This window comes from Armigeres subalbatus, chromosome 3 (genome assembly GCF_024139115.2).
Source record: "Armigeres subalbatus isolate Guangzhou_Male chromosome 3, GZ_Asu_2, whole genome shotgun sequence".
NCBI classification, from domain to species: Eukaryota; Metazoa; Arthropoda; class Insecta; order Diptera; family Culicidae; genus Armigeres; species Armigeres subalbatus.
Genome location: NC_085141.1, coordinates 114,476,377 through 114,502,347, shown reverse-complemented (window position 1 = coordinate 114,502,347; position 25,971 = coordinate 114,476,377). Strand labels below are relative to the sequence as shown.

Sequence of the window (25,971 nt, the reverse complement as noted above, 5' to 3'; positions counted from 1 at the left end):
CTGAAAGTCTCCTTAATAAAGACAATAAAAAAATACTTCCCAACATGCAATTAGGTTCAGGTTTTCCTCAATACAAGTTCCATAGAAATGCTTGTACATATGTTCATTAATTTAAATAAACGGATGTGTTGAAATTCGCATAAAAAAATTTATCACAAGATGAATCGTCGCACAAATGTACCATGCATCTCCATATGCTTTTATGCTTATATGCTGCTGAACAGTTGTCAACATCCCTACCTATCGTTTCCCCTAGGAAACCTATTTTTGCCTGAAAACAACTCATGGGGACATTCAGATATCGTAATAACTTACATTATCGTAAAAAGTTTGTATTTTAACTTATATGAACATGAAATCATGCAAAACATGCAAGTGACTTCAACGCCTTTAAAGCGATGTACCCTTCTCTACTTTGTGATCAAATAATCTTGGAATCTTCTCATTCAAACAACAAACGCCAGTAACCAGTCGATTTTAGATGTTAATAACTACAAATACAACACATGAGCACCTCGAATTCCTTTTTTTTCCTGATTCCGTCGTCCAGTGTTATTAATCATCGCGGTATCAAAGAGACTGATAGCAAGTGAAACTTCAGAATAGTATAGGGGCTGTTTCGACCACACTTTATGCAGGAGCGGAAACTTCAAACAAGCATTGAAATTAAGTTCAGCAGGAATAATTAAAAAAAGCGGACATTTATCTGACCTGGTAACTGGTTAGGTGATAATGGGGAATCATTCAAATAGGCCACCCGGCCGGGGTGCACAATATTCTGAAGCAAAAATGTAAAGGTCCAAATATTTGCAATACACACTTTTTAGAAAAAAAAGTTTTTTGGTGACATTTGAGATAACATACACTTCACACAATTTGAAAGACACTTCCCGTATAGTGTGAAGGCAGCTGAAACTTGATGTTTGGGGATGTATTATGTATATAGCCTTCTACATTGACCATATCATCAGGATCAAGTTAGAGTAAACAAATGCACGCATCCAATATTTATCTTACAGAAAAGCATTCAATTCCATTCGGACTTTGTAGTGGTGGTAACTGGAAAAGAGTAGTAGAAACTTTTACTTCTCTTCACTCGTGACGTATAAAACGAACCAGATCAATAAATGGTCCTAAGGTCGTACAATGCAGCAAAGTTGCAGTGCATAAAATAAAATCAAAGTTGGGACATTAAAAATTTCTCCATGAAAGGAGTTATCGCTCACAGCTGAGTGGCACTCATCATGATGGGATGCTTGATAGAATGATAAAATTAAGATCTCTTTTCGCAGGGGGAGAAACCGGGTGGGGACTTTCTTTTTCGTTCCAAGTCGTATAGATGCGCCGCATAGGGATACATTTGTTGGACTTCTTTATTTTTCCTTTCTTTCTTAGGTAATAAGTTTGCGAGCATAAAACTACTCAACGATCTTCCAGTTGCTTTTTCTCTGTCAGTTGGTTTCGATTTTCCCTAACCCTTCTGGGCGAGTGAAAAAGTGTCAACAATGGTTCGACAACCAATTCGGATAGTGTTTCACTTTCCAAGTTATCTTAATTCTGTTTTAGTTTGGTAACTGAAAGTGGTTTTACATCCTAAGGGGAGAATAAATTAAACGGGGATTGGTGATGTATCTGGTAAGGGGTCTACTATGCTATTTTTCTTTTATATACAACGAGTGATGTTATGACTACTTTGCTTCCAGAGAGACATAATTTGTTGGGTAAAATGAGTTTTTGATATCAGTGTGAGATTTCATGTTTGATTTAAAATGAAACTAAACTGGCACAATTTTCCATTATGTTGCATTCAATTTTGAGCAATTGTGATAGCAAAATTAAAACAACAATCGATTTGGCAGCATGCGCAACCTTCACGAAAGAAAAGTTGCAGTTTGTAAAGAATTATAATATCATTAGGACCGCTTTTTATTGCTTAGCTTCCATCTAAGCTGAAACACTGAGGGTGAGTGTCAATAAATGACTTTGATAATCGAAAGTAATCCAGTTTAGCGGTCAACTGAATTTTAACTTCATGACATTGAATTGTTTGCAACTTTGGGTTGGTGTATTGATTTCATCAATTCGTTCGTATTTCCTGATTTCGTCTATTACCTCGAGTTCAAGACTTGGCACAGAATGATTATACAGTTTTTCATTTGTTCGGTTCAATGGTCGCGCACAGCAGAATCGGTTACCAAGTGGCATATAAAAAAAACAGCCCACAATATTGTTGAAAATGTCTATCGAATCTCAAAATTGGAATGAAAAAATGCGAATGAAAGCTATTAATTACTTAGGCATATTGACACATCATTTCCATTTATTGACATATTAAGAAATGAGGTTCATTGAGTCTTTGATGTATTTATTTATAGCAAATAATAAAACTCCTTAAAGTAATAATCACTAATCAGGTATATTTTGCCTCATAATACAATTTACATTATTTTATCTGTTTCTAATACGTTTGACGTTATTGATTCATTTGAAAGTTTTCTATGGATCAATTTAACCTCATTGTGGGCCGTTTAAATTTTTGTTCTGCGCAAATGTTCGTGCTCGGTGCACCAGTACTGAGCTTGCGACCTTGTGCGGGCTTTCTTCTGATCTTTTTTTTGCTGTTACCTTCAAACACTGTCTCACATTATTTTCGCGCTTGAACTCGAGTTTTATTTTTGCTTCATGATTGTGGTCTCATGTTTTACAAGTCCGTCGTTTTCCACTAGTGGCTTTGCTGCTAACTGTTTCTGTTTTCTGTGTTTGTTTAAACTAAAAAGTTACCATTTTTGCCTTATTTACTGTTTCACCTCTATTGTGACTGCCAGTGGTAGGTTGGTGGATGTGTTCCATATCGGATATCTAATGTGCCTTATAACCTAACAGTGTGATGCTGCCAGTAATGATTTTCATGGTGATTTTGCATCGTTCCTTAACAGTTAAAATACTTATTTAGACACCCTGCTTTGCGTTTATATATTAATCATTCTTTTTAGTTTGCGTATCATGTAAATATTAGTTTTTTTTTCTCCGTAGATAAATACATCAATTTTTAATTGAAACATTCTATCGTCGCACGAACACATACGCTTCTCGACTGAACTCGTATTTCAAATGTATGCTTTTAGCAACTTTTCCCTTAAATGCAAATTACACATTCGAAGCTCCTATGCGGCAATGCCCAATTAGATAATAGATTGTTTTTTTTCTTCTCTTCAACGAATTCGCATCGACCGATGGACTGCTTTTAGCTATCTGTCTACGGATCCTAGGATTTAAAGCATCTGTTTCAATTGTAGTGTTGGTGGCGAATCCATCTATAGTGATCGTGAAGCGTACAGTCAGTATTTTTTTCATATTTTTTTTTTCAATAGTTGCGCGTATCTAGGACATGTGCATTTAGTGTACATTTCTTAGCTTTCTTTTATAATACTAACAAGTTATTGTTCCTTTCGAGGCCATAGAAGAATTATCTAATAATAGTTAGATTGTTTTAAGACCAATAGTTTGCCTCGTTTTTATTTTAAATGTAGTTAATTGCATTCCGTAAACGATTTTTCGCTTCAATTTGGCCACTTTCGCTCCTACCTACGCACGGAATTGGCTTAGCAACTTTGTTAGCACCATTTATATAATTTGAATGGTTATATTTCCTGAAGTGTGAATCATGTCCCGCCTGGGAGTCGGCGTGCCGTTTGTGGTTTGCACAATCCAAAATAATGTCATTGTAATTGCCCGATAATTGATACCTCGCAGGGAAGACATTAAAACGCGATGGTCATCATCGATATAGTGGGAGTTCAATGGCAATCAATCGATTGCATTATATTGTGACGTGCGAACCTTCAAAGCCAAAGACCGATGTTTTCGGGCTGAACGATAGGTTACTGGTGGCTAACGCCACTTTAGAGGCGATAATGCAGCGGCATCGACCTGTCATTTGCTTGACGTGCCATTTTTGGGGGTAAGTCGTCATTGTGATTCGAGAATGGTAGGTGTCCAGTTTAAACCAGTTCAAGACAAAATTTTCAAAACGACTTATCTGCTTTTGTAAACAAAGATTCAATCGACGATTTGACGAATCTGATATTCTCACGTAAACCAACACCACCAATAGGTAGATGAAGGATTCCGCTACCTGTTGATGGTGTTGGTTTGCGTGGGAGAGCTATCAGATTCGTCAAATCGTCGTTTGAATCTTTGTTTACAAAAGCAGATAAGTCGTTTTGAAAATTTTGTCTTGAGTTCGGCTTTGAAATCTGAATACTTGTGCACATTTCTTACATTTTATTGCATTTTATGTGAATCGTTAAAACATGCTGATTGTGAATATGGTAAGGCACCCATAAAAAAGTCTTCTTTGATTAAGACTAGTTGTTGAAAACAGTTAAAGTTTTTCCATTAAATTATTGAACAATTATGAAAAAACTTGAACTTTGACTGTTTTCAACAACTAGTTTTCGAGAAATGTCGATTTTAAAATAGATGGTCCAAAAATGGGATGAGGGTGATTTATGGGTGTCTCACTTTATTAAAGAAAAGTGGGATCAATGAATTTCGTCGGATAGAAAATAATTTGTAGAAAAAAATATTTGGAATTGAAAGTTTAACTCAATGGCGGTAAATAGGATGGATGGAAGAGACATTAGGATATTAGGCATAAAGGACGTTACGCATAATTTAAATTTCCCTTGCTGATTCGGGGGAAAACACTCAATCATACATTCCTTTAAAAATGCTTCAATTGCGGAGACACCGATGCTGGTGACGTATTTTAACTTGTTTTACATAGCAACCCTATAACCAGAGACCGGCGGAGTGAAAAACTGTCGAAATGACAACGTATGAAAATGCATGAAATTGTGAAAATATGACTGGCAGCACTTGAACTTTTTGCTTCCTTCTTATGGATGCAAAATCTTAACAAGTCGAATTGGAACCGCTTTTGACGGTTCGATTGTAAACAAGATGGCGTCTTCGCCGATTTCTTATTGTAGTATTTCTAGTTTTACACAGCTGTGAGGAAAAAATCAGCGTAAACTAAGCGTTTTATAATAGGGCACTGCACGGACTGCTTTGTCTCTTTCTTGCTGCAAAGAAATTAGAAAACAACAAGGCCAGTAAACGTCAAAATGTATAAAGAACAAAAGAGAAGGAGATTTTTTCGTGCAGTGCTCTATACACGGAAGAAATAAACTACCCAATAGTGAGTTTAATTCACCCAACCTCGAACATCCGTACGGGAAGCCAAAATTGAGTAAGTAGGGTCGAAGTAGTTTGCCTTTACTCCCATGTTAAAAAAGTACCCAACGGAAAATTTATTCACCCAAATGTAAGTTTAATTCACTCAATTTCGACCTCAGGTAATAAAACTTAAAATTGGCTTCCCGTATTGAGCTGGCGCCGTTGGATTGTTTGGCTCTTTTGTTTTTGACAACAAAAGAGAGAGTGGATGAAAGAGAAGAGAAAAAATAACTCAAAAGTAAGTTTAAAAATACTCAATTTTGGGTACTTTTTTTATTCCGTGTGGGGTTGCGGTAAACTTGTTTTCATGGCTTGTTAAGATTGAGCGAAGTTTCTGCCTATGAGATATGTCAGCTTCGGTCTGCAATGGTCATTTTTTTTAAACCATTTTCATTCATTTGGTAGGCTCAGTCGTGTGTGACACTTTACGGGGTCGCAATTTATGCAGTGGTCATAATGATACTCGAAAAAATGCAACAATTTCTTTTGTTTATAACTTTCATTGCATGGATAAACATTGATGAGCTTTCAAGTAAAACTAGTTTAGAGCGTATTATTTACATGTGCACATTTTGTCACAACCTTTCAAGTGGTTATCGAGATGGGCACTAGGAATGGGCGATACCGATACGATATATCGGGAATCGATATTTTCTCTCCGATTAATCGATATTTTGTATCGATTTTTTTATGTTCGATATTTGACCGAATCGATTTTTTGTTGCTGATATCGGATTTCGATTTTTTCAGAGTGAAAATATAGCACATTAGGCACAATCTGTTAAAAACAGCGGGAAATCTAAGTCCTAATTCAACTATTTCAATTTTTAATTTTTTTTATTTTTTTTTTAGCTCGTGCTTTCAATTTTTTGGGCGTATCGATATATCGGAATATCGATGTTTCAACGCCGATATTTTTCGGCATCGATATTTCGAAAATAAAAACATCGATTCGGCAGTATCGATATTTTTCGAAAAAACGCCCATTCCTAATGGGCACTGGTGCGGTAGTGAAAAATTCAGACAGTCCTACAGGTGGATCGTAAAACAGTTGGAAATCGACAATTCGACTGTGTTGTAAAGGATACCCTGACGATCCGACCCCTCGTACGCAAGAAAAGTGAGGGATCACGTCAAGCGCAATCTGATTCACTTCAGTGATGAACCCCGACCGATTCCAAAAGAAAAATCACTTTAAAGATTTTAAAAAAATCCGATCCACTCGATTCGGGACGGGGCCAAGAAGGTCAATTCTTCCGTCTGGCCCAGAAGATAATGAAGCTGGCCGGACTTAATGGCTTCAACAAGGTAAGGAAGGCGTCTAACCAAACCGATAAACAGAAAATGGTGGCCAAAACTCGCGCCAGAATGGTTTTCCTCTATAGTCTTTTCCAGATGAGCTTCCAGTGCTCGAAGTAGTGCGACTTTCGTTTTCGATTAAACAAGTGCGGCACTTATCAGTCCCTGGACTTTCATTCGTAAATATAACATGACGGGAAAAGCCTGCTCGATAGCGTTATGAGCGTCATAGCGCACTTGAAAATCGAACGTTCTGCATCTTTACGGGATCTTATACTGTGGGGAAAGAAGGGGGGGGGGAGTTATATGCCTCTTGTCTGTTTTCTTCAACATCGCTATCCAATCCGTCTAGCTTGTAGCTTGGTGTAACGATCTCTTCTTGAATACTGGTGACCCACCCGATATTGTTCTTCCCTACTTCTTGAATTAGGATTTTGCAATTGGACACATGACGCCGCCAATCCTGAAGGAGGGTTATCAGTTTGTCCGTTTTAGTGGGAGCTATGGCATTATTAAGCAAAGTGTGCATCTTTTTGCCAAACTGCAGCGAAGGCACGAATACATATTCTTCTTGGATCCACGCCAATCCCAACAATTTATCAAATTTGATGTTCTTCTTTGACAGCATTGATTTTGAGGGCTTTTGGTTCACTTCTCCTTATTTCTCAATCACAGTTTGGTCCCTAGACATCCAGTAGCGAATATTACATTCTGCTAGCTCGTGTATGTCCATAACTGCGTTTGTTACCTTAACCTCGATCCTTTCTATTGACTGTTCACTTAATCGTGTACACAGTGCCTTTTCCACTGTCGCCGCCCCAACTCTTTTCACTTACTCCATTGCCGTTACAGGCCAAATATCGCCACATTAGAAACCATGACACACATTGGCAGCTCAAGAGATCCGACTCTCTTATCGATGTTTGCAGAAACGTCTCTGTGATATTTGCGGACACTGAGACCTGCTGCTCCTGGTGCGGAAACATCACGGACAGTGACGGCGCCCAAAGATCCGGACGCTGGAGCATCATGTAGTTCAATGATACGCCTCCAACCTTCGCTGCTGCATCGCAGATCACATGTGCGACGTATGTCAAACTCTTTAATCTTTTCAGTGGCTCTTGGTTTTTAAATTCGATTTGCGCGGCTCGCTCAATTTGCCTTTCTGCAATTTTAGCGATGCGAATGATAAATAAGAATTTCTCAATTCCGTAGGAATTCCTGGTGTTGCTGATCTAAGACTTTGTACAAAAAGCTACTTTAGAAGTGGGAATCAAAAAGCGAGCTCTGCACAGTCCACACACTTAATTATTTCCACACTTATTTTTACTGAAATTCGTAAAGTGGAACTCTAGTAAACATGTTTTTCGCTGAGGAATCTGTCAAAATTGCCGAATATCATATAATAATTTGCTGATACCTAGCTAACAAAAGGTCTACTGTTAACTGTTAAAGGTGCACACTTCTGAAAGTTGGTATCACTTGTTGCCACAGACTTCAGAAATCTGCATCGTGACATCTTCTAGTCTTGAAATCGTCTGGCTGATTCCTTTAGTCCATTCGATTTGCAACGTCTTCAATTCTTTACTGGGATTAATAGCCTTTGCCTTTCTACGATCGTCTTCAAAGATCCATCGTCGAGGAACGCATAAATGTTGAACCGTCCTGTAGCTCAGATTAGAGTGACTTTGCGGAGGATCGTAGCCGACGACAAGTGACGAAATACTGTAACTACTGTAGGCGAATCTGAATGCAACAAACGATGTTGTCACTTCGAGTAGTCGTTGACTCCACAATACTTGACTATGTAAGTCAATCGTGCCTGCGACGAATGGCAGCTTCCGCGTAGTTTGTTTGCCTCCACCACTTTTCATCTGTCATTCAGGCCTAACGCTTTTAATGATAAGCAGTTTTCGATTTGATGACTGTCGACATTACAAATGGAACATGATCTGGTACTGTTGACTCCTCATTTTCCATAATCAATTTCAGTTGTCTTCATCTGTTCGCAACGACTTTCTTTTGATTTGTCAGCAGACACGTGCGTGTTCAGAAACGATCTGTCTTTCTGGTTGATTTCTCTCCTTGACAGCTTCCTGCAGGACATTTGCAAACAGTGTTATCCCGCTTACAGCAGAAGCAAATCTCACCATATGGCCGTCGAACACATTTAAAGTTAAAGATCAACTTGTTCTTGTTAGAAAGACCACCGCCGCTGGTAGCTTATCCACAGTTCTTATAATAAAATCGGGTTTGCTAAATGTATTTCCATTCCGGCTGCTTTGATGTGCATTCAAAGATTCTGCACCACCAGGTCAAAGTTCTCCAATCAGGTGTCGGAGAAGGTATTGGCCGAACCTTAGCAATGACATCTGTTCCACCCAGCCAACACAAAGTCGCATCTGTGTACAGTTGCTACGAATAAGCGTACAGTTGCTACAAAATGGACATATCTTGACGTACTTCCGACGGGTGGAGCAAGAAACTGCTGACAGCATCCTTGAAGGCGTACAAGAATTTCAGAGTTGGTATATTCGCATGTCTCCTGATAGTGCTGGTAGCTGTTCATAATCAGTAGCCAATCAACCGGATCTTCAGAAAACTCATCTGCCGGTAGTCGGTAACTCCATTGTGACAACTTGTCTAGCAGCTAAACTGTTCAGACGATAGTTCTAACCTGAGACGAGACTTGCAAAGTCGCTGCTTATTTTGTATTTTTGAAATTTGTTCTTTTTTTCATCACAGTTGGCCATGGATTTTTTAACTGTTCCCTTGAAGCCTTTTTTGTAGCACAATAAAAGTATTTCCAATTCGCGAGTTTGTAAATGAAGTCGATCGCAGCATGCCATGCGCGTGGATGGTTGCTTTTGAAATTTGCTGTCACTTTGTTGTTTTTGTGCCCGGGAAAAATAGATTCGGCTGAAGTCTATATTTGATGAAGGGGAACGGTTCGGCACTTCATTCCATAGCTCCTATTTTCATCCTATCAAAAACAAAGCAATGAAAAGAGATTTGGTTTGTTTCTCCTTTTTGTGATTTTTTTCACCAGTGAGCACGTGTGTTATCAACAAGAAGCGACGAGATTGGTGCTGTATTTCCTTGTTTTGCGATGAGATTAATATATGTTCAGTGAGATGGAAAACGGAACAGTTCACCTATGTAGTTTGTATACGGAAATGTTTTTGGTGAAATATGTGTGGCTGTGTGGATAAATAACGAACTGCTCAGAATAGCTCTGGAAAAGTAAAGTGATCTTCGCTTCTTCGCTTCATTTATCTGGAATTGGATCAATTTGGTGGTTTTTATATGATTCCAAAACAAAAAGCGCGTTGGATTTAGAATCTGGAAGTTTGTTTATGGATCCATTATTCAATTGATAATGGTAGCACAAACAGGTGGGGCTTATTTCAAGTGAAAATGACCTCGGACTGGACGTCAGTTACTAGGAAATCTGAAATGGGCCACCAGATCTGCAGAGCTAACACCTTCTAAATCGTGGGCTAAAGCTGACTTCCATAATATCACTGCCGGATTCCAATTCGCGAATTTGTGAATTTATTTTCATATTATTCATCATATTGGGATCAAAACACACGTTCATAACTGTTCAATATTAAGCTACTCGACTAATTTGGAATACATATTAGGTATTTGCCTTTCACCATTTTTCGTAACATGAGTGGTAATTCGGATATGGATTATTTCCTTGGGGTGTATTAATTTGCACCGTACTTCAGACTTCAGTGATCTCAAAAAGAAACCACCGAAAACCATTCTTATTGAAATAAACGAAAACAAAACTGATAACTTCAAAATAAGATGGAACAACTTTATTCGCAGACTCCTTATACCGGAATAAAGCGTCCATTTGAAGAAGTTTTATTTCCTTATTCCGAAAAAGAATTTTGTTTTTTAGGCAGACAGACACGTTGATTTAAAGAAGGAATTATCTTCGCCTCATACAACTATATCCCGTTTTCATCGCCCTGTGGTGAATTGTGGAGTAATAAAATAAACGAACTCTTCTTATGAGAACTGATTTAAATATCGTGTTTTTTTTTTCTAAATGGTATATTTTTTGGGATGATAACCGCCTTCGCGGCACTTATATTCCTTATACATCTTGTCTCCACGTCCTTCAATTAAGAAAGCGGACGCGTGGTGAGTTGTTTCCTGAGCAAATTCCACTAACAGTCGTTTTACTTCCATAAGCTTCCTGGTCGCAGAACAGTTCACCTGTCATTGATTAATTGGTACTTCATGAAAAAACGGTTGAACTTGTTCGTGAAAGAAGTTTGCTATCTAATAAATTAATACGCTTGTGTATGCATATTTCCAGTTAGGTGTAAACGTGTAAATGTTTCAGACATTCACTGTTTTTTTTCTGTTTAGGCAAGAGACTTTGTTTTGCTCTTTTTGCACTAACAACTCTTAATCTCTAAAATGAATTTTCCAAATGATATTCCAAATATATTTGTTAGAAAGAGGAATTCAAAATTTCTTTCGTGGGCTAAAATCGATTTTCCGCAACTGGAGCGCCGCACTATCCATTGCCCAACCCACTAATATCCTGTTGCCAACGTCCTACACGACAGTTTGTCCACTCGCCACCATTATCGAAGAAAGGATGTGAGTGCGCCCACTTAGCCATTGCATTTTGATTTCTTATTGTTCTTCCTGTCGTTCATGTGTATGAAATAGGGAGGCCAACTGAAGCCCTCCCGGGAAACCGACAGTAAATTGCATTATTACCGTCCCGGTGGACCATGAAGCGCCACCGCGATCAAACCCGGTCGAGGTGAACTCCCCCATAAAAACTCGGGGATTCCATGATTGGTTGTCTTTGCTGTCGCTTCACTTGAAGGCTGACGAAACGGTGGTGCGGTGGTGGTGGCGGAGGTGACGACGTTCTTGATGATGGTTATCCTGGGTGACAGCACCCTCCTGACTGAATAATCAAGAAAATGGGGCCTTTGGAACACTGCCTAATGAGCGCCGTGTCTGACGATATTTACATAAAACAGACATTTGAAGAGGAGTGTGCTGCCAGCAGCAGCGCATGAGACTGGAGCACTGACTCATTTGCATCCCTGCGGTCCGTCGCCCCCGGGCTCGGATGGCCTTCATGCAATAGGGCAAATACGAAGGAAAGAAAGAACCTGCATCCGCCGGCGAGCGAATGGCAGGCAATCCCGATTCCACTCGATCGATGTGGCACCTGTGGATGTGTCTACACGCGCCCTGCGGAACGTTGGTATGCAGCGCATTTTCCCAATAAAAACCATACTCCCTGCGGCGACGAAGAATAAATTAATATCGACCGAGGGAAAACGGAAAAGTCAATTCGATTCGCGATAGCGTCTTCCATTCAACTGGTTCGAATCGTAAATGGCAGTGCCATTCGTATGGCAAGCGATACTGTCCACGCGAATCTGAACTTTATGGTGAACAAATGCCCGAATCGAGGTCAGTGTAACTAACTAATGTTTGATAGGGTAGATTGTGGTGTAACGATCAGACAATTCCTTGGTAATTTTAGTCTAAAGTTCTAAAATTGCATTTGAGAATGTTTTTTGTTGGTATGTCCTGGCAGCACTTCAAAGTTGTCATCATGGGGACATCAAAAAGTTACCACAGTTTTTATAAAAGGTTCTGTTCAAGGGTCCTGTATATAATCCGTTCAGTCTTGCATATGTCACCAATTCTTGAAATTTGTTGCCGTTCGGTCCTATTTCACCTTATAGAGAGTGTACCTAACGTTCTCATATACGAGAATGGATGGCAGTAGAATATACCAAAAATAAACGCCACCAACTGTAAGTGATACAGTATCAACTAGATAACACGATTCCATTTGCTCCAATAATATATGAGGCACAATGAAGTCACTCGCACGCCAGAAGTACGTGCTCGATAGGGCACGCAGCAATCAGATCGACTTCACCTGTGTGCAATAACCGCGGCTGGCTGTCGGTACTTTATTGTCTTAGCCGCTCCATTTGTAATTCCATTCTGCCTCCTGTGCATGACAGCAACCGGTTATGCTAATGACCAATTGCTTGTGCCAGTGACAAAAAAAAAGACACACAGCCAGTAACAGTGCCTGCCATAACCTTAGCCAAACGATGTGATCTGCCGCATTGGGTCAGGCCATCGCAGAAACGCTTAAGTTGGTTTCAACCAGCGGAATAATCGCGCCGTGCCGCGTCGATTTAGCATATTCTCCCGACCTATCTTCCTACATCGGAGCGAAAATAGAAGCCAATGTTGTGGCATCATCGCCGTGGAGACATGGCGGCGGTGTGCTGGGCTTTTAAGAACGCCACACACAACGCACCATGACGCATCATTCATGATGACGCTGCGTGCACAAGATCTGGTTCCACATATGGGTACGGGCAAGGTGCAACCGTGCGCCCATCCACCTCCCTTCGTCGGGTCATAGAATGTTGAAAATCTGGTTCCCTTAGAACGCTTCTAGAAGAAGTTCTATCCACGCGTAGTAATTAAGTTCAACGTGGAATTTTATAATGTTTCTGATATCGCAGGGCAGAACACTTAGGGCAATGCGTACCGGTTCTGACTAGTACGATCCGGTTGAGTATGGCGGGCGCAATCAATGTTCCAAATCGCGAACCAGATAATACAGGCGACTTGTTACCGGCTTCAATTTAGAGCGTGATGTTTATAATCAGATTAGATCTGATTTACTATACAAGAAAAAAACTTTCCTATCACGAACGAGCCCTGGATAACAATAACAACAGAAGTATTTTTAGGAATAAATGGAACTTCCTGGAATATGAAATATCATGTTGAGCATCTTAAGCAGAGGGGTGTAACTGGCATTTTGTTTGTCAAAGCTGAGTTTGGGAATAGGAAAAGATAGTCTGGCTTTATGACTTTGCCTAAAGCCTTGTCTGTTTTTGAAGCTTCTATGTCAATCATGATAAATGCGATGTAGATCAAGGATTTTTTTAACATTGTCAGCACTGTCAATATCTAATATAGCCATCGGCAACAATTATTCGGTAGAAAGGTCTGTCTTTATAACAAGTTAGTTATAGACTTTAGTATAAGAAATTGAAATTTTTGTACAGTCAAGCCTACATGAGTCGATACTGAAGATACCGCATCGGCACATGGAAATATCGAGAATTGGAACAGACAATTATCTTAGGAAATATCTTAGAATACACAATTTGTCGATGTCTCTAGTAGTTAAGGCATTCAAGAATAAGAATCTGATAGGTGACAGTGGCAGCTAGGCCATGGCACTAATTCAAAGACAACTGAATCGGCGATTGCCAGGAAAATGGAAATTGTTATGTGAACCAAATTGAACATACAAATAAAGCATAAAAGAGCTGATAAAAGAGTTCAATGTTCCAAATATCAACTGTTCAAAAGTGAACGGAAAATCGAAAAATCATCGTCGTTCACCGCTTGCCCACACGCTTAAAGTGATTTTGTGTAACGTTCACACAAAACATGTCTCTCCAGGATTTTGGTTCCCGTGTTATTTAAATTGGGCCGGGATTTTGATTCTCCGTGCCCAAACCCCGAAGACATTGCATATTGAAGTTTCCATCTACATCCGTATGTGTGGAGTGTTTACAAAACATTCCCTTTTTTGCTGTTAGAACTGACAGTTTTTCTTGTTTGCTGTTAGAAAACATCAAACAAATCTGTGGCAACACTAAGAAAATTTTTACAAATTTTAACTAGACGCATGATTTGTCTGACATCAGGTGGAAATGATTTTTTTTTTTAAATTTGATTCAGTGAGCAGCGCGAAAAAATGCCTCTGTGATAGTGTTGGTAAAATCTGCTTGGAGAGTTCAATGTAAAAACACACGGGGAGAAATCCGTGGACCAAATTCCTGAGGTGTGAGGCTACCTTGAAGGAAGTCAACTTTTCTGATATTTTAAGGTCATTCCTGCGGAATCAAGTTGAAAGCTCAGCGTTTTTTGGGACACCACTGATATGGAAGTAACGCACAACTGTCATTTTTATTATTTCACGCATGCTGCGACGCAGCAAAGCTAAGTCAACAAAAATGACAGTTGTGCGTTGCTTCCGTATCGAGTGGTGTGCCCCGGGAAACGCGAGCACTTTGAAACTTGGATTCCATCAGGAGTGACCTTAAGGGCTGCTTTACACCTCGGGAAAATTCTCCGTCGGATTTTGGTCGACGTGCATTTTAAATTGTGCCGGGATTTTGATTTTCCGTGCCTAAATCCCGAAAACATCATATTAGCTTATGTTTACAAAAGCAGTTTCGATCTTTTGAAATGTTGTTGCCGATATGTAAAACCACAAGGAAAAAAATCCGCGAGCCATATTACCGAGGTGTGCGGCTACCTTTCTACGGAAGCCAGTGGATTACGACTGTGAAATTCATCGAGCCCTGAAGAAGACCCCATCCTTGGATCGAAACGTCAGCGATGAAGTTCAACTGTCAACGCTATTACTCGTGATTGAAAGCCAATCCAAAAATTTACACGGAAGTTTCTCCAAATGTTGCGATGACCAAACAAAGTGTGATGATTATATTCGCACATTTTTACTATTCGCCATCGAAACAAGAGATCCTCCGAAAAAGTAAGTTTTGTTGCTTTTCATGCTGGAAACGTTCGCCATCATGACTATCCGAAGTACCTTGACAGTTCGAGATGAAGTCACTTACACAATGAGCAGCTTTAAGTAGCTTAGAAACTTACAAGACTGTGAGATGAAACCTCAGAGAAACAAGAAGACGAGAGCACGAGTGACGGAAGGTAAGCTAAGATAGTAATGAGTTTCGATTTTTGTATTTTGAATGAGGATTTGAGCTGTTCTGTTGATTTGTTTAGCATTGCCCTTCAGTCTTGTGTCTTAGTCCACTTTGATAGTTATTGCTTTACCCTTAAACGAAGAATTCAAAATACAGTAGCTAACGGAACCGAGGTGCATCGTAATAGACAACAGAACTTAAATTAAGTTTGCCACAAAGGAGTTGTATAAACAAAAGTTTTCCGTTACCAAGATTGATGATTTGAGGAAGAAAAAAGTGCACAATAATGTGGATGTGACAAGATTAACCAGCCGGCATCATCGGGTAAATATTCCGGACGAGTGCCTCCAAAAGCACCTTTAATCCTTCCTGCGATCCTTATCCTAGGGATGCGGAAGATTGCTTAGGATAAAAAAAACTCTGCAATACTAAACAGTCCGAGAGAATGTCCATGAGATCGCATTTGAAAAGGACCTCGAAAGTGTTTTCGAGTTTTCAAAAGTGATTCTGAATAGGTATTCGTATTTGGATAGTAATTTGCAATTTCACCGAATCTTATCTTATAACTTTGGAAGATTGGTGAGATTCATAGACCTTGAAAAAATGTTGAATAATCCAAAACTTGCTTTTTTATATCTTTATCAAAGAGATTTTCAGCCCAAGGCTGGCTCATCTCTTTAATCCAAAATTGTTACTCAGAATCTCTGTCGTATTTTCAGGAGTTTTTGTCACATTTTCAGTTATAGGTTAAATATTGACTGTCTTACTAGCTATCCAAATAATAAAATGATAATGATTGTACATATCACATAGAACCATGGCTCAGTAAAGTATTATACACGCCTGAGCCTACCACATAAACGAACTTAGAAAACCTAAAAATCGACTTAAGTTGTTGATATTTTCTGCTGAATTATCAACAATCCGACATTGGGAACGTTGCATAACTCAAAGCCATGAGACTGATGAAAAAGTCACATCCATAGTTGACATTTCCTGTCAATTTTTTTTTTTCGTGTTATTTGTCCAGTCGATTCTTTAATTTACATAAGGTCAATTTTCCAAAAAAATCGTTTTTTTATTTCTAACTATTTTAAAAATCGAAAACAAAAAATGAAAAAGTTCTACACGTGTGATCCGGCCTGAGGAACTGACCGTTGATACAAAATCGGGCGATGGTAGGCCAGCATTGAAAAACACAACTTTTTTGATATTTTATTTTAAATTTTAAAAATAGTTTGGAGCACCAACTAAGGGAAAGTTAGCCTTAAATAAGTCGAACAAATCGAAAAATCGATCAAAACACTTATCTGTAAAGGTACAATCAAGTAGTGGAATTAAATGGGAAGATACAAACTCGTTTTATCAGAAGTGAATTTCCATTTGCTCTCAAGGAAACACGATTGTCTAAAAAAGTTCGGTAGGATCTCGGTAAGCTTTTGAGACATTACTTGATACCTAGGTTTAGAATCATAAAAGCATTTTCATATTTCGAGGATTTCACGAAATATCAGAAATAAACTGTATGTGAAGAATGCTGCCTTAGCTTTTGGTGTTTCCCGGAAATGAAAGTTTAATCCATGAAACTTCCCCGAACAAGCATCGATGCCTTAACACGTTTGTGTAAGCACTTGATACGATGGACCTTTGTACCCCTCAATAAGAGCTGTCTCAGCTACTTGATGGATCCAACATCTCGTTTTAAGTGGTCGATATCATTAGACTTTACAAGTCTCATTCATAATTTCTCGGAATGACGTTTGAAGTGCTTGAATTGTAACACAGGTAAAATACCCATTTCCGTACGACAACCACCCCTTCTCGAACTTTCCCGCGAAACATGATTCTCACCTCTCCAGGCAATCTAATCTAAATCAATTCTACCTTACGTTCGCTTCCCGAACCGACCCACAACCCAACTCACAGTTAAACCTCCGTCTGCTCGTCGTTGCTGGTGCAGGAGTTGGTGGCAAAGTTGCAGCCCCACTTCCGTGAGCTATCACAGACTCGTTTCAGTATCGATTTCTTCTGGATGCACAGACTGTTGAGCTCGTCCGATGGATACCGCTCGAACTCGACGATGAACCCATTGGCCACGGCGACGGCTGCCGCGTGGTTCGGGGTAAGGTACTTGCACGAACTGTTACTCCGCGAGAGATTGGCGATTCGTACCTTGTGCGATTTATGGTGCTGCAACCCGAACCCATTGGAATCCGCACCGTCCGGTCCGGTGGCTGTCCCGTTGGGGGTGGCTTGATGAAAGCTGATGTTGGTGTTGTAGTTGTTGTTGTTGAAATGGGTGTTACTGCTGGTGAGCTTCTGCAGCCGCTCATTGGTTTTCCTGTCGATCCCCAGCAAACGTTTAACGCCCCGACGGACCCGTTTGTTACGGTAGGCAAAGATGAACGGCGAGCTCAGATTCGCGACAACCACCGTAAAAATAGCCAGCAGGGCTTGGTCGGAAATCAGCACCAAGTCCACGTGGCCCTGCATCAGTACCAGCACTCCGTACGGGAGGTACGATACGAGAAACATAATTATAACCAGAATGCTGATTCTAGCTGCACGTGATTCTTCGCGGTATTTGAACAGGGAAGATGCATTCGAGAGCCGATGTCGAATCGAAGTCATGTAGCTCAGTGCCTTCGGGGGCACGTGTACCGCAGGCAAGGAGAGTATGTGATGGTTACCGATGTGGTCAAACTCTTGTGATGCGATATTTTGGAAATTTGGTGTTGAGTGAACTTGCCGCAAGCCAGGGCGTATTTCCTGATTTGGCTCACAGAAGCTGACTAACCGACCGGCACTGTGGTTGCGTCGAATTTTGCCAGGTGGGTCAGAAGGCGGCGTTAACATGATGTTGTGGTTTCGGTCTTGTTTCATCGATGGTTTCGGTTTGCTAATTGGTGTGTACAGTAATTCTACTGCGGTGGTGTTGTTGGCAATTTGTACTGCTGCCGGTTTGTCTTCCGAAATTTGTTTGCACTGGTGTGCTGGTGTAGGCGATAACAAAGGCTTCAAACAGACATCCTTGCTTCTAATACTACTGCTTTGTTGAATACTATTTACAGTTATGGTTTCATCTTCATAATGAATCTGTTTATCGATTTTCATTGTCAGCCCGTCGCAACCGTCACGGTCCGACTGCTGGCGCAGCTGTTCGGCTTGTTTTTCTGCTTGCTTCTGTGCCGAAACGGCTGCCAGATTCAGTGCACTCTGCAGCAGCGGAGAAGATCCATTTTGCCGCATCCGCTGACCGCTCTCACGGGCTTCCGAAAATATCCTCCAATACATACCACATACGAGCGCAAACGGCAACAGAATCACAATCACAAAGTATGTGTAGGAGAAAATTGTGTTGTACAAGTCCTCGGAAATATTGAGATGATTTATGAGGCCATATTCATGGTGGACGGCCGTTAGGTTTTTATTATTTAAATGACTAGATTCGAGTGCTGCCGCTGCTTCAGCACTTGTTATCCGGTTGTTGAATAGAGTAATGTTTTTCTGGTCACCGCGAAATCCGGAAGCAATTCCGAAGGCTATCCCCAGCAGCCAAGTTGTTGCGATGAATGCCCAAGCCTTGAGCTCGGAAATTCTAGAATGGTACCTCAGGGGGTCGGTAATGGCACACCACGTATCGCCGACTACTAGCAGCACTGAGAGAGCACCAAGAGCCACGGCCAGGTCGAGCCCCCAGCATCTTATCTTGGTTAGCGTCAGTTTCAGATCGATTACATCATCACGAGAAGTTTTCACGTGCAGCGCATCTTCAATATTTACATTGCTTCTTATCAAAATAGTATCACAATCGATGGTGGTTGTAGTTGTGGTGGCATTCAAGCATTTAATTATCCTATCAGTTTGATTATTTACACTATTGCCGTCTGTGGCGGTGGTATTTATGACGGTCGCGAATGGAAGTCCACTGTTTCCGGAGGTCGATGCCTCCGTAGCGTTTGTCGTCGAGGTTGACACGGTGGTTGCGGCCAGTACCACCACCGTTGACGGAGAAACCGTCGATATCGTCGTTTTCGATGTAAATGCATTCAGCAGCAGCGATGGGCCCAGAATTATACAACATACCAAGTTCACAATCAGCAAGTTAATCACGAACCGATTCGCAGTCGTTCGTAAACTTGGGGTGACCCAGAAAGCGCCTAATGCTAGGACATTCACACCGATCGAGCCAAGCAATAATCCACCGACCAGGCAGTCTACGGCTAACATTGTGCTACACTAGTTTCACTTTTGGTCGCTTGGTTGGGTTTCGTCATTTTTGTGTGCACAATTCCATATGAAATGAAAGTTTTGCTTCTTTGCTTGTATTCGCTTCAACTGTCACACCTTATGGCAATCATGGCGATGCGGTGTGCTTGATGTTATTTATTGGCACCGAAGTTTCATTGTCGTTTTTTCACTTGTCACTCAATCACACGTTCGTTTGACACTGAAATCCACAAGCTAATTTATGATATGAGCGCTTATTTATGTGCTTCTTCACTGATTCCACTGTATCCAATGGCAAACACCCATCCGCTCCGATATCACTAAGAACTGATCACACGCGTCTTTCGAATTTGTTTTCCCACGACACTGTTTTCTCGAGTTTTCATTCCTCTTATTTATTTGTATTCATCATATAAAAAAATTAAAACCGTTTCACACCTTGGGAGCTCTTCTTCTCCGTTCCCCAAGCACTGCTTTCGAGAAAACACTTGCTCGTCGCGCGACAGTCTTCTGAAGAATGAAACTGTGTATCGGCACCGCAAGCTTGCCAACCACCGACTGACTGACTGCATCCTCTGAACGTTGGCAAATTCTCGCAGACGCCCGTCGTCGTCGTCTTCGTGTCTTTCTTCCGCGTGTTGTTGCTGCTATGTGTGAAAGCACGACCGATTTTACCGAGTGCCGAAGACGCGATCGGATTTTTCCTGTTCTTTATGCCGCCCGCTCGGGTTCTGTTTCACACGCTCTAACTCCATAATAATACCGCTGCCGGCTTATGTGCGTGTATAAGTCAACTGACTCGTGTGCCTGTGTTGATGCTGCACACTGACTTGTTGAGGCCATAGACTCGACGTCCGTCAGTTCGGCTAGATTGGAGTCAGCCAGTGTTGTTTGGGATTGCCAATCGCTGTGGACGCGCTTTTTCGCGCCGGCAAACCACCATCTGTTCCACCGAGGATTGACGTAAATTTCGCATTTACGTGGAGCGTTTTGAAATTGTTTACGTTTTGCCTCGTTCTTCGTTCGTGCGCCCTCAGTCGATCGATTCAATTAAAGTTTTGCCTCAACGATGCAGAACAAGATAACTTGTTTCGATTTTTAATGCTTTTGGTATTTTCTCACCACGCTGCACGTTGACTGGATCTGCTGGAGTTTGTATGATGATTCAGTTTGTCCGATTGTTGGCGCGGTGCGAAGTTCAAGTTCACGTGACCGCTGGAGGCCGGATTCTTCGGCAGGCTGATCGAATCTGCAATGGAAAGATTGGAAAGGGAAATTTTTTAACAGTCGAAAAAAGTTGGCAATGAGTGCATAGTTTTTTTTTAGATTGATAAATTTGAAATATGTGACGGCGCAAAATAAAAAGAATAATAAAATAAATTGTACGGCTGCAAAAATAATCAAATCAAGAATAAGCATATCATAAACACCATACGCTTAATAAAAGAAAAACATAGGGGAAGTGTACCGGTTTTGGCCACCTTAGTGCCTAATTTGACCAACCCTGAAAAATGCATATTACCCAAAAACTATCGATCATTTTCCATAGCGAAGAAGCGTAAGGGATATATCTACTGTTATAGCTAATAAAACCATCGGAAATTGTTTTATTTTATATAAATTTTATTATATTGAACTTTATGGGTAAAACTGTAGCATTATGGTTACCTTTCAATAGGCGACTGCGAAATTTGTTTTGTAACTATGTAACTATGTATGCATCATTTTTCGCTTAACTTTTCAAAAGGACCTTAGTAACATTTTTTTCATGAATTAATTTAAGTACTGCAATCAAAAGCTTTCATGTTGTTCTGTTGATTGTGCTATTCAAATTAATTCATGAAAAAATGTTACTTAGGTCCTTTTGAAAAGTTAAGCGAGATTTCTTTGTTATCAAGTTTTTCAGCCAGTGGCTCGGCCCGAAAACCGCTTGTTTTCGTCTCACCGAAACGAAAAGTACGAACCCTGCATCATTTGTCATTTTTTTTAGTAGCCAAATTCACTTCAAAATGTTTGATGACCCTGAGTGGTCCTAAATTTTATACCAAAAGTTAAAGTATATTGTTCTAAATATAAAATCTGACAGTAGAAATTCTATAGCTTCTGGAAAAAGTTCTCGGAAAACTATAAAAAAAACAATACCAATGGCATTTTTATGATGCACTGTGCCATTTATTGACAACGTACAAAATTTTATTGAAAGTTCAGCAAAATACAGAAGTAAAAGCTTTCTGGTGAGCGTTTTATCGCTTCTCATCAAAAATAAAAGCGAAGACGGCAATGACGGTTAAATTTTGAATATATTATCCTATTTTATTATGAAATCCATGTGAAAGAAAGAGTTGAATTGGAGTTGAATTCCGGAAGTCTTTTGCCGGTGGCATCTGGTCCCAAAATTCTTCAACATTTAATTTTAATCATTATATATCATAATTTTATAAATAAATGACTTGCACTTTTATCAGTATGCTGCGATGGCATGTAACTCATTTGTTTAGAATTTTGGAAATAATACAAACAAACTCGGTAAAAAAAAAAAACGTTTTGTAATCGATATTGTCCAATTTATTTACGATTGAATAAATTTTCTCTCTACAAAATTCAAAATTCAAACACGCTGGACCAACATTGACTCCTCCTTTTAAACTTCAAAAAATGTAAGGTTCATCATACCATCTCGCAACTCCCTCCCAGCTCCTAAGCTTATGCATGTAAATTGTAGATGTTTCTACTTTAGGTTAACTTTGAAAATCATTTAGATGAAATTACACTGTTTCTGTTTCTGAACTATGATTGGGTTCATGTAAAACGATACCTTAATACCTTATATGTAAACAGATAATTTTCTGATTTCTGTCCTTTTTTTTCTTTGTAGTAGATCTTTACGATTTTGAAGTAGCCATATATTTCGGACCGAAGATATAGGTTTGACATCAGAACTTGAGGGTTTACATGCGTACTCTTGTCTCACCACCAGTTCTGCGTATTTTACCCCACAGCCTCTAAAGAAGTTTATTCAGTTAATGTAGTTTTACGACCTCTTGGAAAACCAACCCGAATTGGTGTTCGGCACCATAAAGTACTAAACAATAGATTATATCAAAATGGTGTAATTTTACCTAATTGAAGTAGTATATATGGCCATTGACGGCAGTTCATATTTCAAAAATAAATTGAAAATTCTAACCTCCCATATGTCTATTAGCATCATTTTGATAAAATAGGAGTCCTGGCAAAGTTTCAGGCAAGTTCAGTGGCCATTTAGGAAGGTGGCGCGAAGTCAACTTTATATTTATATGGAAATTTGTATGGGAAAAACTTAAAATTTATTCAAGTCTACCTACAGCTGTCGAATCGTGATGAATTCAAATAAACATCCCCAACCTCCTGGGAGTTGGAATTTTCAAACATTTTTGAAATTTGAACTGCCCTAATGGCCATTGTGAATACCAGTTGAAAACCACAATTATATTTGTAGTAAAATCACAAAAAATAATCTAACTTTATATATCTCCGTTTCTTTGTTTTGACTCAAATCGTTCAGTTACACATTACACATGGCAATAGTTGGTCAGAATACCTATGTCAAATTGATGCAGTACGTTACTGCCAGGCATTCTTCAATATAAATTCTATTTTATAACATAAAACATATTCTTGAAATTAATTTGGTTTCATTCAAAATGAATTTCGTGAACGCGCGTATTGGTTCAATATAAACTAACAGAATGTACTCCTGCGACATGCTCGAGTTTTTTGCAATAAGCGTTTTCGTTCTAGTTGATACGTTCCTCGAGGTATTGGCTTTACTCACAACTCGCTCCTAATTTTGTATTTTTATAATTTCTTCAATTTTCTCATTAAATTTGGCTACGAAAATTTTCAAAAATAGCGTTTGTGAAATTCCTACAGGAATTTGTTTGTAAATTAATCCTGGAACTTCTTCGAATACCATCGGGAGTTTATCCAGTAATTCCTTCTGAATTTTCTCTGAGAAGTCTTCCCACAATTCTATGACAAAAGTTTCCGAACGGATTCCTTACGGAATTTCCGAAAAAGCTCCTGAAGGAATTTTCGACATTCTTAAATTTCTCCAAAAATTTCGTTAGACATTCCTTCAATGAGTTTTTCAGAATTTCATCGAGGATTTCCTCAGAAAATCCTGCGAAAAATTCTTCGAAGATAAATCCTAAAACTCCTCAAAGAATCAAAGAAGAAATACTAAAAATTTTTCGAAGTTTTGTATGTAAATTCCTGCTTCTGAGTTCTTTTCTGGGAATTTCTTCAGAAGTTCTTTCACAAATTCTCTGATTCGTTTGAACATTCCTTTAGGAATACCTAGAGAAATTATTTAGGAATAGCTTCGGAAATCCCTTTTGGAGAAATCTTTGGGATTTTTTTTCCGAAATTGATTTAGGAATTTCTACGGGATATATTTTAGAAAATTTTTCAAGAATTCTTTTTTTCAGGAATTCACTCCAGGCGCATTTTGCCCAAAATGATACAGAAGAATTACGCCATGAATTTGTTTGACATTCGTCTCAAAAGATTCCTTCTCGGATCATTCTATGGAAAGACTCTTCATAATTTTCTACCGATGGAATTCCTGGAAGGAATTTTTGTGAAGGTATGAGGATAGGAATTTCTGGATGACTAATCGGATTAATTCGTAGGGTACCGTGGACCCCAGCAATTTCTAATGGTACCTCCTGTTTTATATAAGGCAGATAACAAAACACCGAAGAAGCTTTTCAAGTAGAAAACGAAATTCGTATCTGTTTGATACATAAAACATTTTATTATTGAAGTAAATGGAAGAATAATAGTCTTTTAATCGTGGAACATTTCCTCAAGACGCTCATAAACTAATTTAGCCTACTGCACACAAAACCTAATAGGGTCATGCTGATCACACTCAACGTTTCGCGTTTTGAGATGGAGGAAATTTCGCTGGCGTAGAGTTCTTGCTGGAGCGTAAATATTGATCTCTTGAGCTTGGAGTAATGGATCGTCGTTGTTCTACGGTTTTGTAGTCCAAGAAGTTTATTGTAACGTTCTTCACATGGAAGCATGAGTTTGCAGCATCATTCCACGGGAGGAAGCGATCAAATTCTCAACTGGAGATCGATCCTAGAAATCCAGTTGGCGTGGTATAAAACAGCAGGAAACCACACTTGACTCCGCAAAATGGATCCTACTGAAGCGAGCAATACAGTGATCCTACGGAATTCGGAAGAAATTCTGAGTACGAATCCAAGCTGTCTATTTGCTTTAGAAATTACATCAGAGTAGTGGACTCGAAATGTGAGGCTACCATCTACTTATAACACCTTAAGTCTCGTAATTTCCCTTGCGTTACTCTTCGCAAAGGCTGGTCTGCGATGGTGTAATCAAAGATCAATATGGTTTGGTCTTTCAGATAAAACTTCAGATGATCGGTATTCAGGTGGCAACAATATAACGACGATTTCATTAATGAATAGTACAAAAAGTAATACGGCCCTAATGATTGCTTCCTTGCAGGTGTAATTCGGAAATGTTACAAAACGTTTCAGACTGTTCGATTCCTATTTTGGCCTTACGTAGTGTGCGATTAGACAGGTACTAGAGTTTCCATTTCCTGGCCATTTTCGTTGTCCAGGATTCGGAAATGAACTTGTTCGTAGAGTCTCGGAAAATCCGGGATCCCAGGATTTCTTCGATGTTTCCTTAGAAAACTTATATTGTGATTTAAAACGATTTTATTCAATGTTTAGGGTAAAGTTCATATTTTAGAAAGGCCAGATAATACATGATTTCAAATTCTGGAGACTCAATTGAATTCTAATTTGAGATGATTCTTTCGAAAAAAAAACGACTTCAAAAAAGCAAAATAATATTCACGTTTTTCTCGGAAGGTGAGAGTACCCGTTTTGGAATATGATGATCGCCGATTCCCGAGAAGCTGGCGGTTAAAGTCGGCTTGACTGTTTGGTAATTGTATTTGAATTATGCATTGGGTTTAGATAGTTGCTGGGATTGCATTCCAATACCCTAGTGACGAAAGATGGAAGATGCACCATTAGAGTCGCATTGCAGGCCTCCCTATAATCTATTGGACATATGGGAACCCCCTCACAAAGAAAACACAATACTAGAGTATCCTCCAACCCATGGCAGGCTACTAATTGATGCTTTTACCAAGAGCTGCAGCTCAGAACAGAACGGTTGATGTTAATAGTTAATGTTAATAGTTAATTTATCGTTATCGGCGATGAAGTGAATTGTGTTCAACGTAATGTCGCTTGCTGCGGTGATAAAGAATGAATCAACTCATTATCGGAGTTCGATAATTTAATGTAAGTTAACTCGATAATTCAACGATAATGGGGTTAATAGATTACGCGATTAAAGATTGGCATACAATTTTGACAGCAGCCGAAAG

General features: G+C 39.5%; 1 protein-coding gene across 1 annotated transcript; it reads right to left on the bottom strand.

Moving 5' to 3' along the window:
• Positions 1-16,450: 16,450 nt before the first annotated feature.
• Positions 16,451-20,039, bottom strand: LOC134219997 (uncharacterized). Its single transcript, XM_062698917.1, has one exon. The coding sequence runs from the start codon at positions 19,545-19,547 to the stop codon at positions 17,244-17,246; it is 2,304 nt and encodes a 767-aa protein (XP_062554901.1). The 5' UTR covers positions 19,548-20,039; the 3' UTR covers positions 16,451-17,243.
• Positions 20,040-25,971: the final 5,932 nt, after the last annotated feature.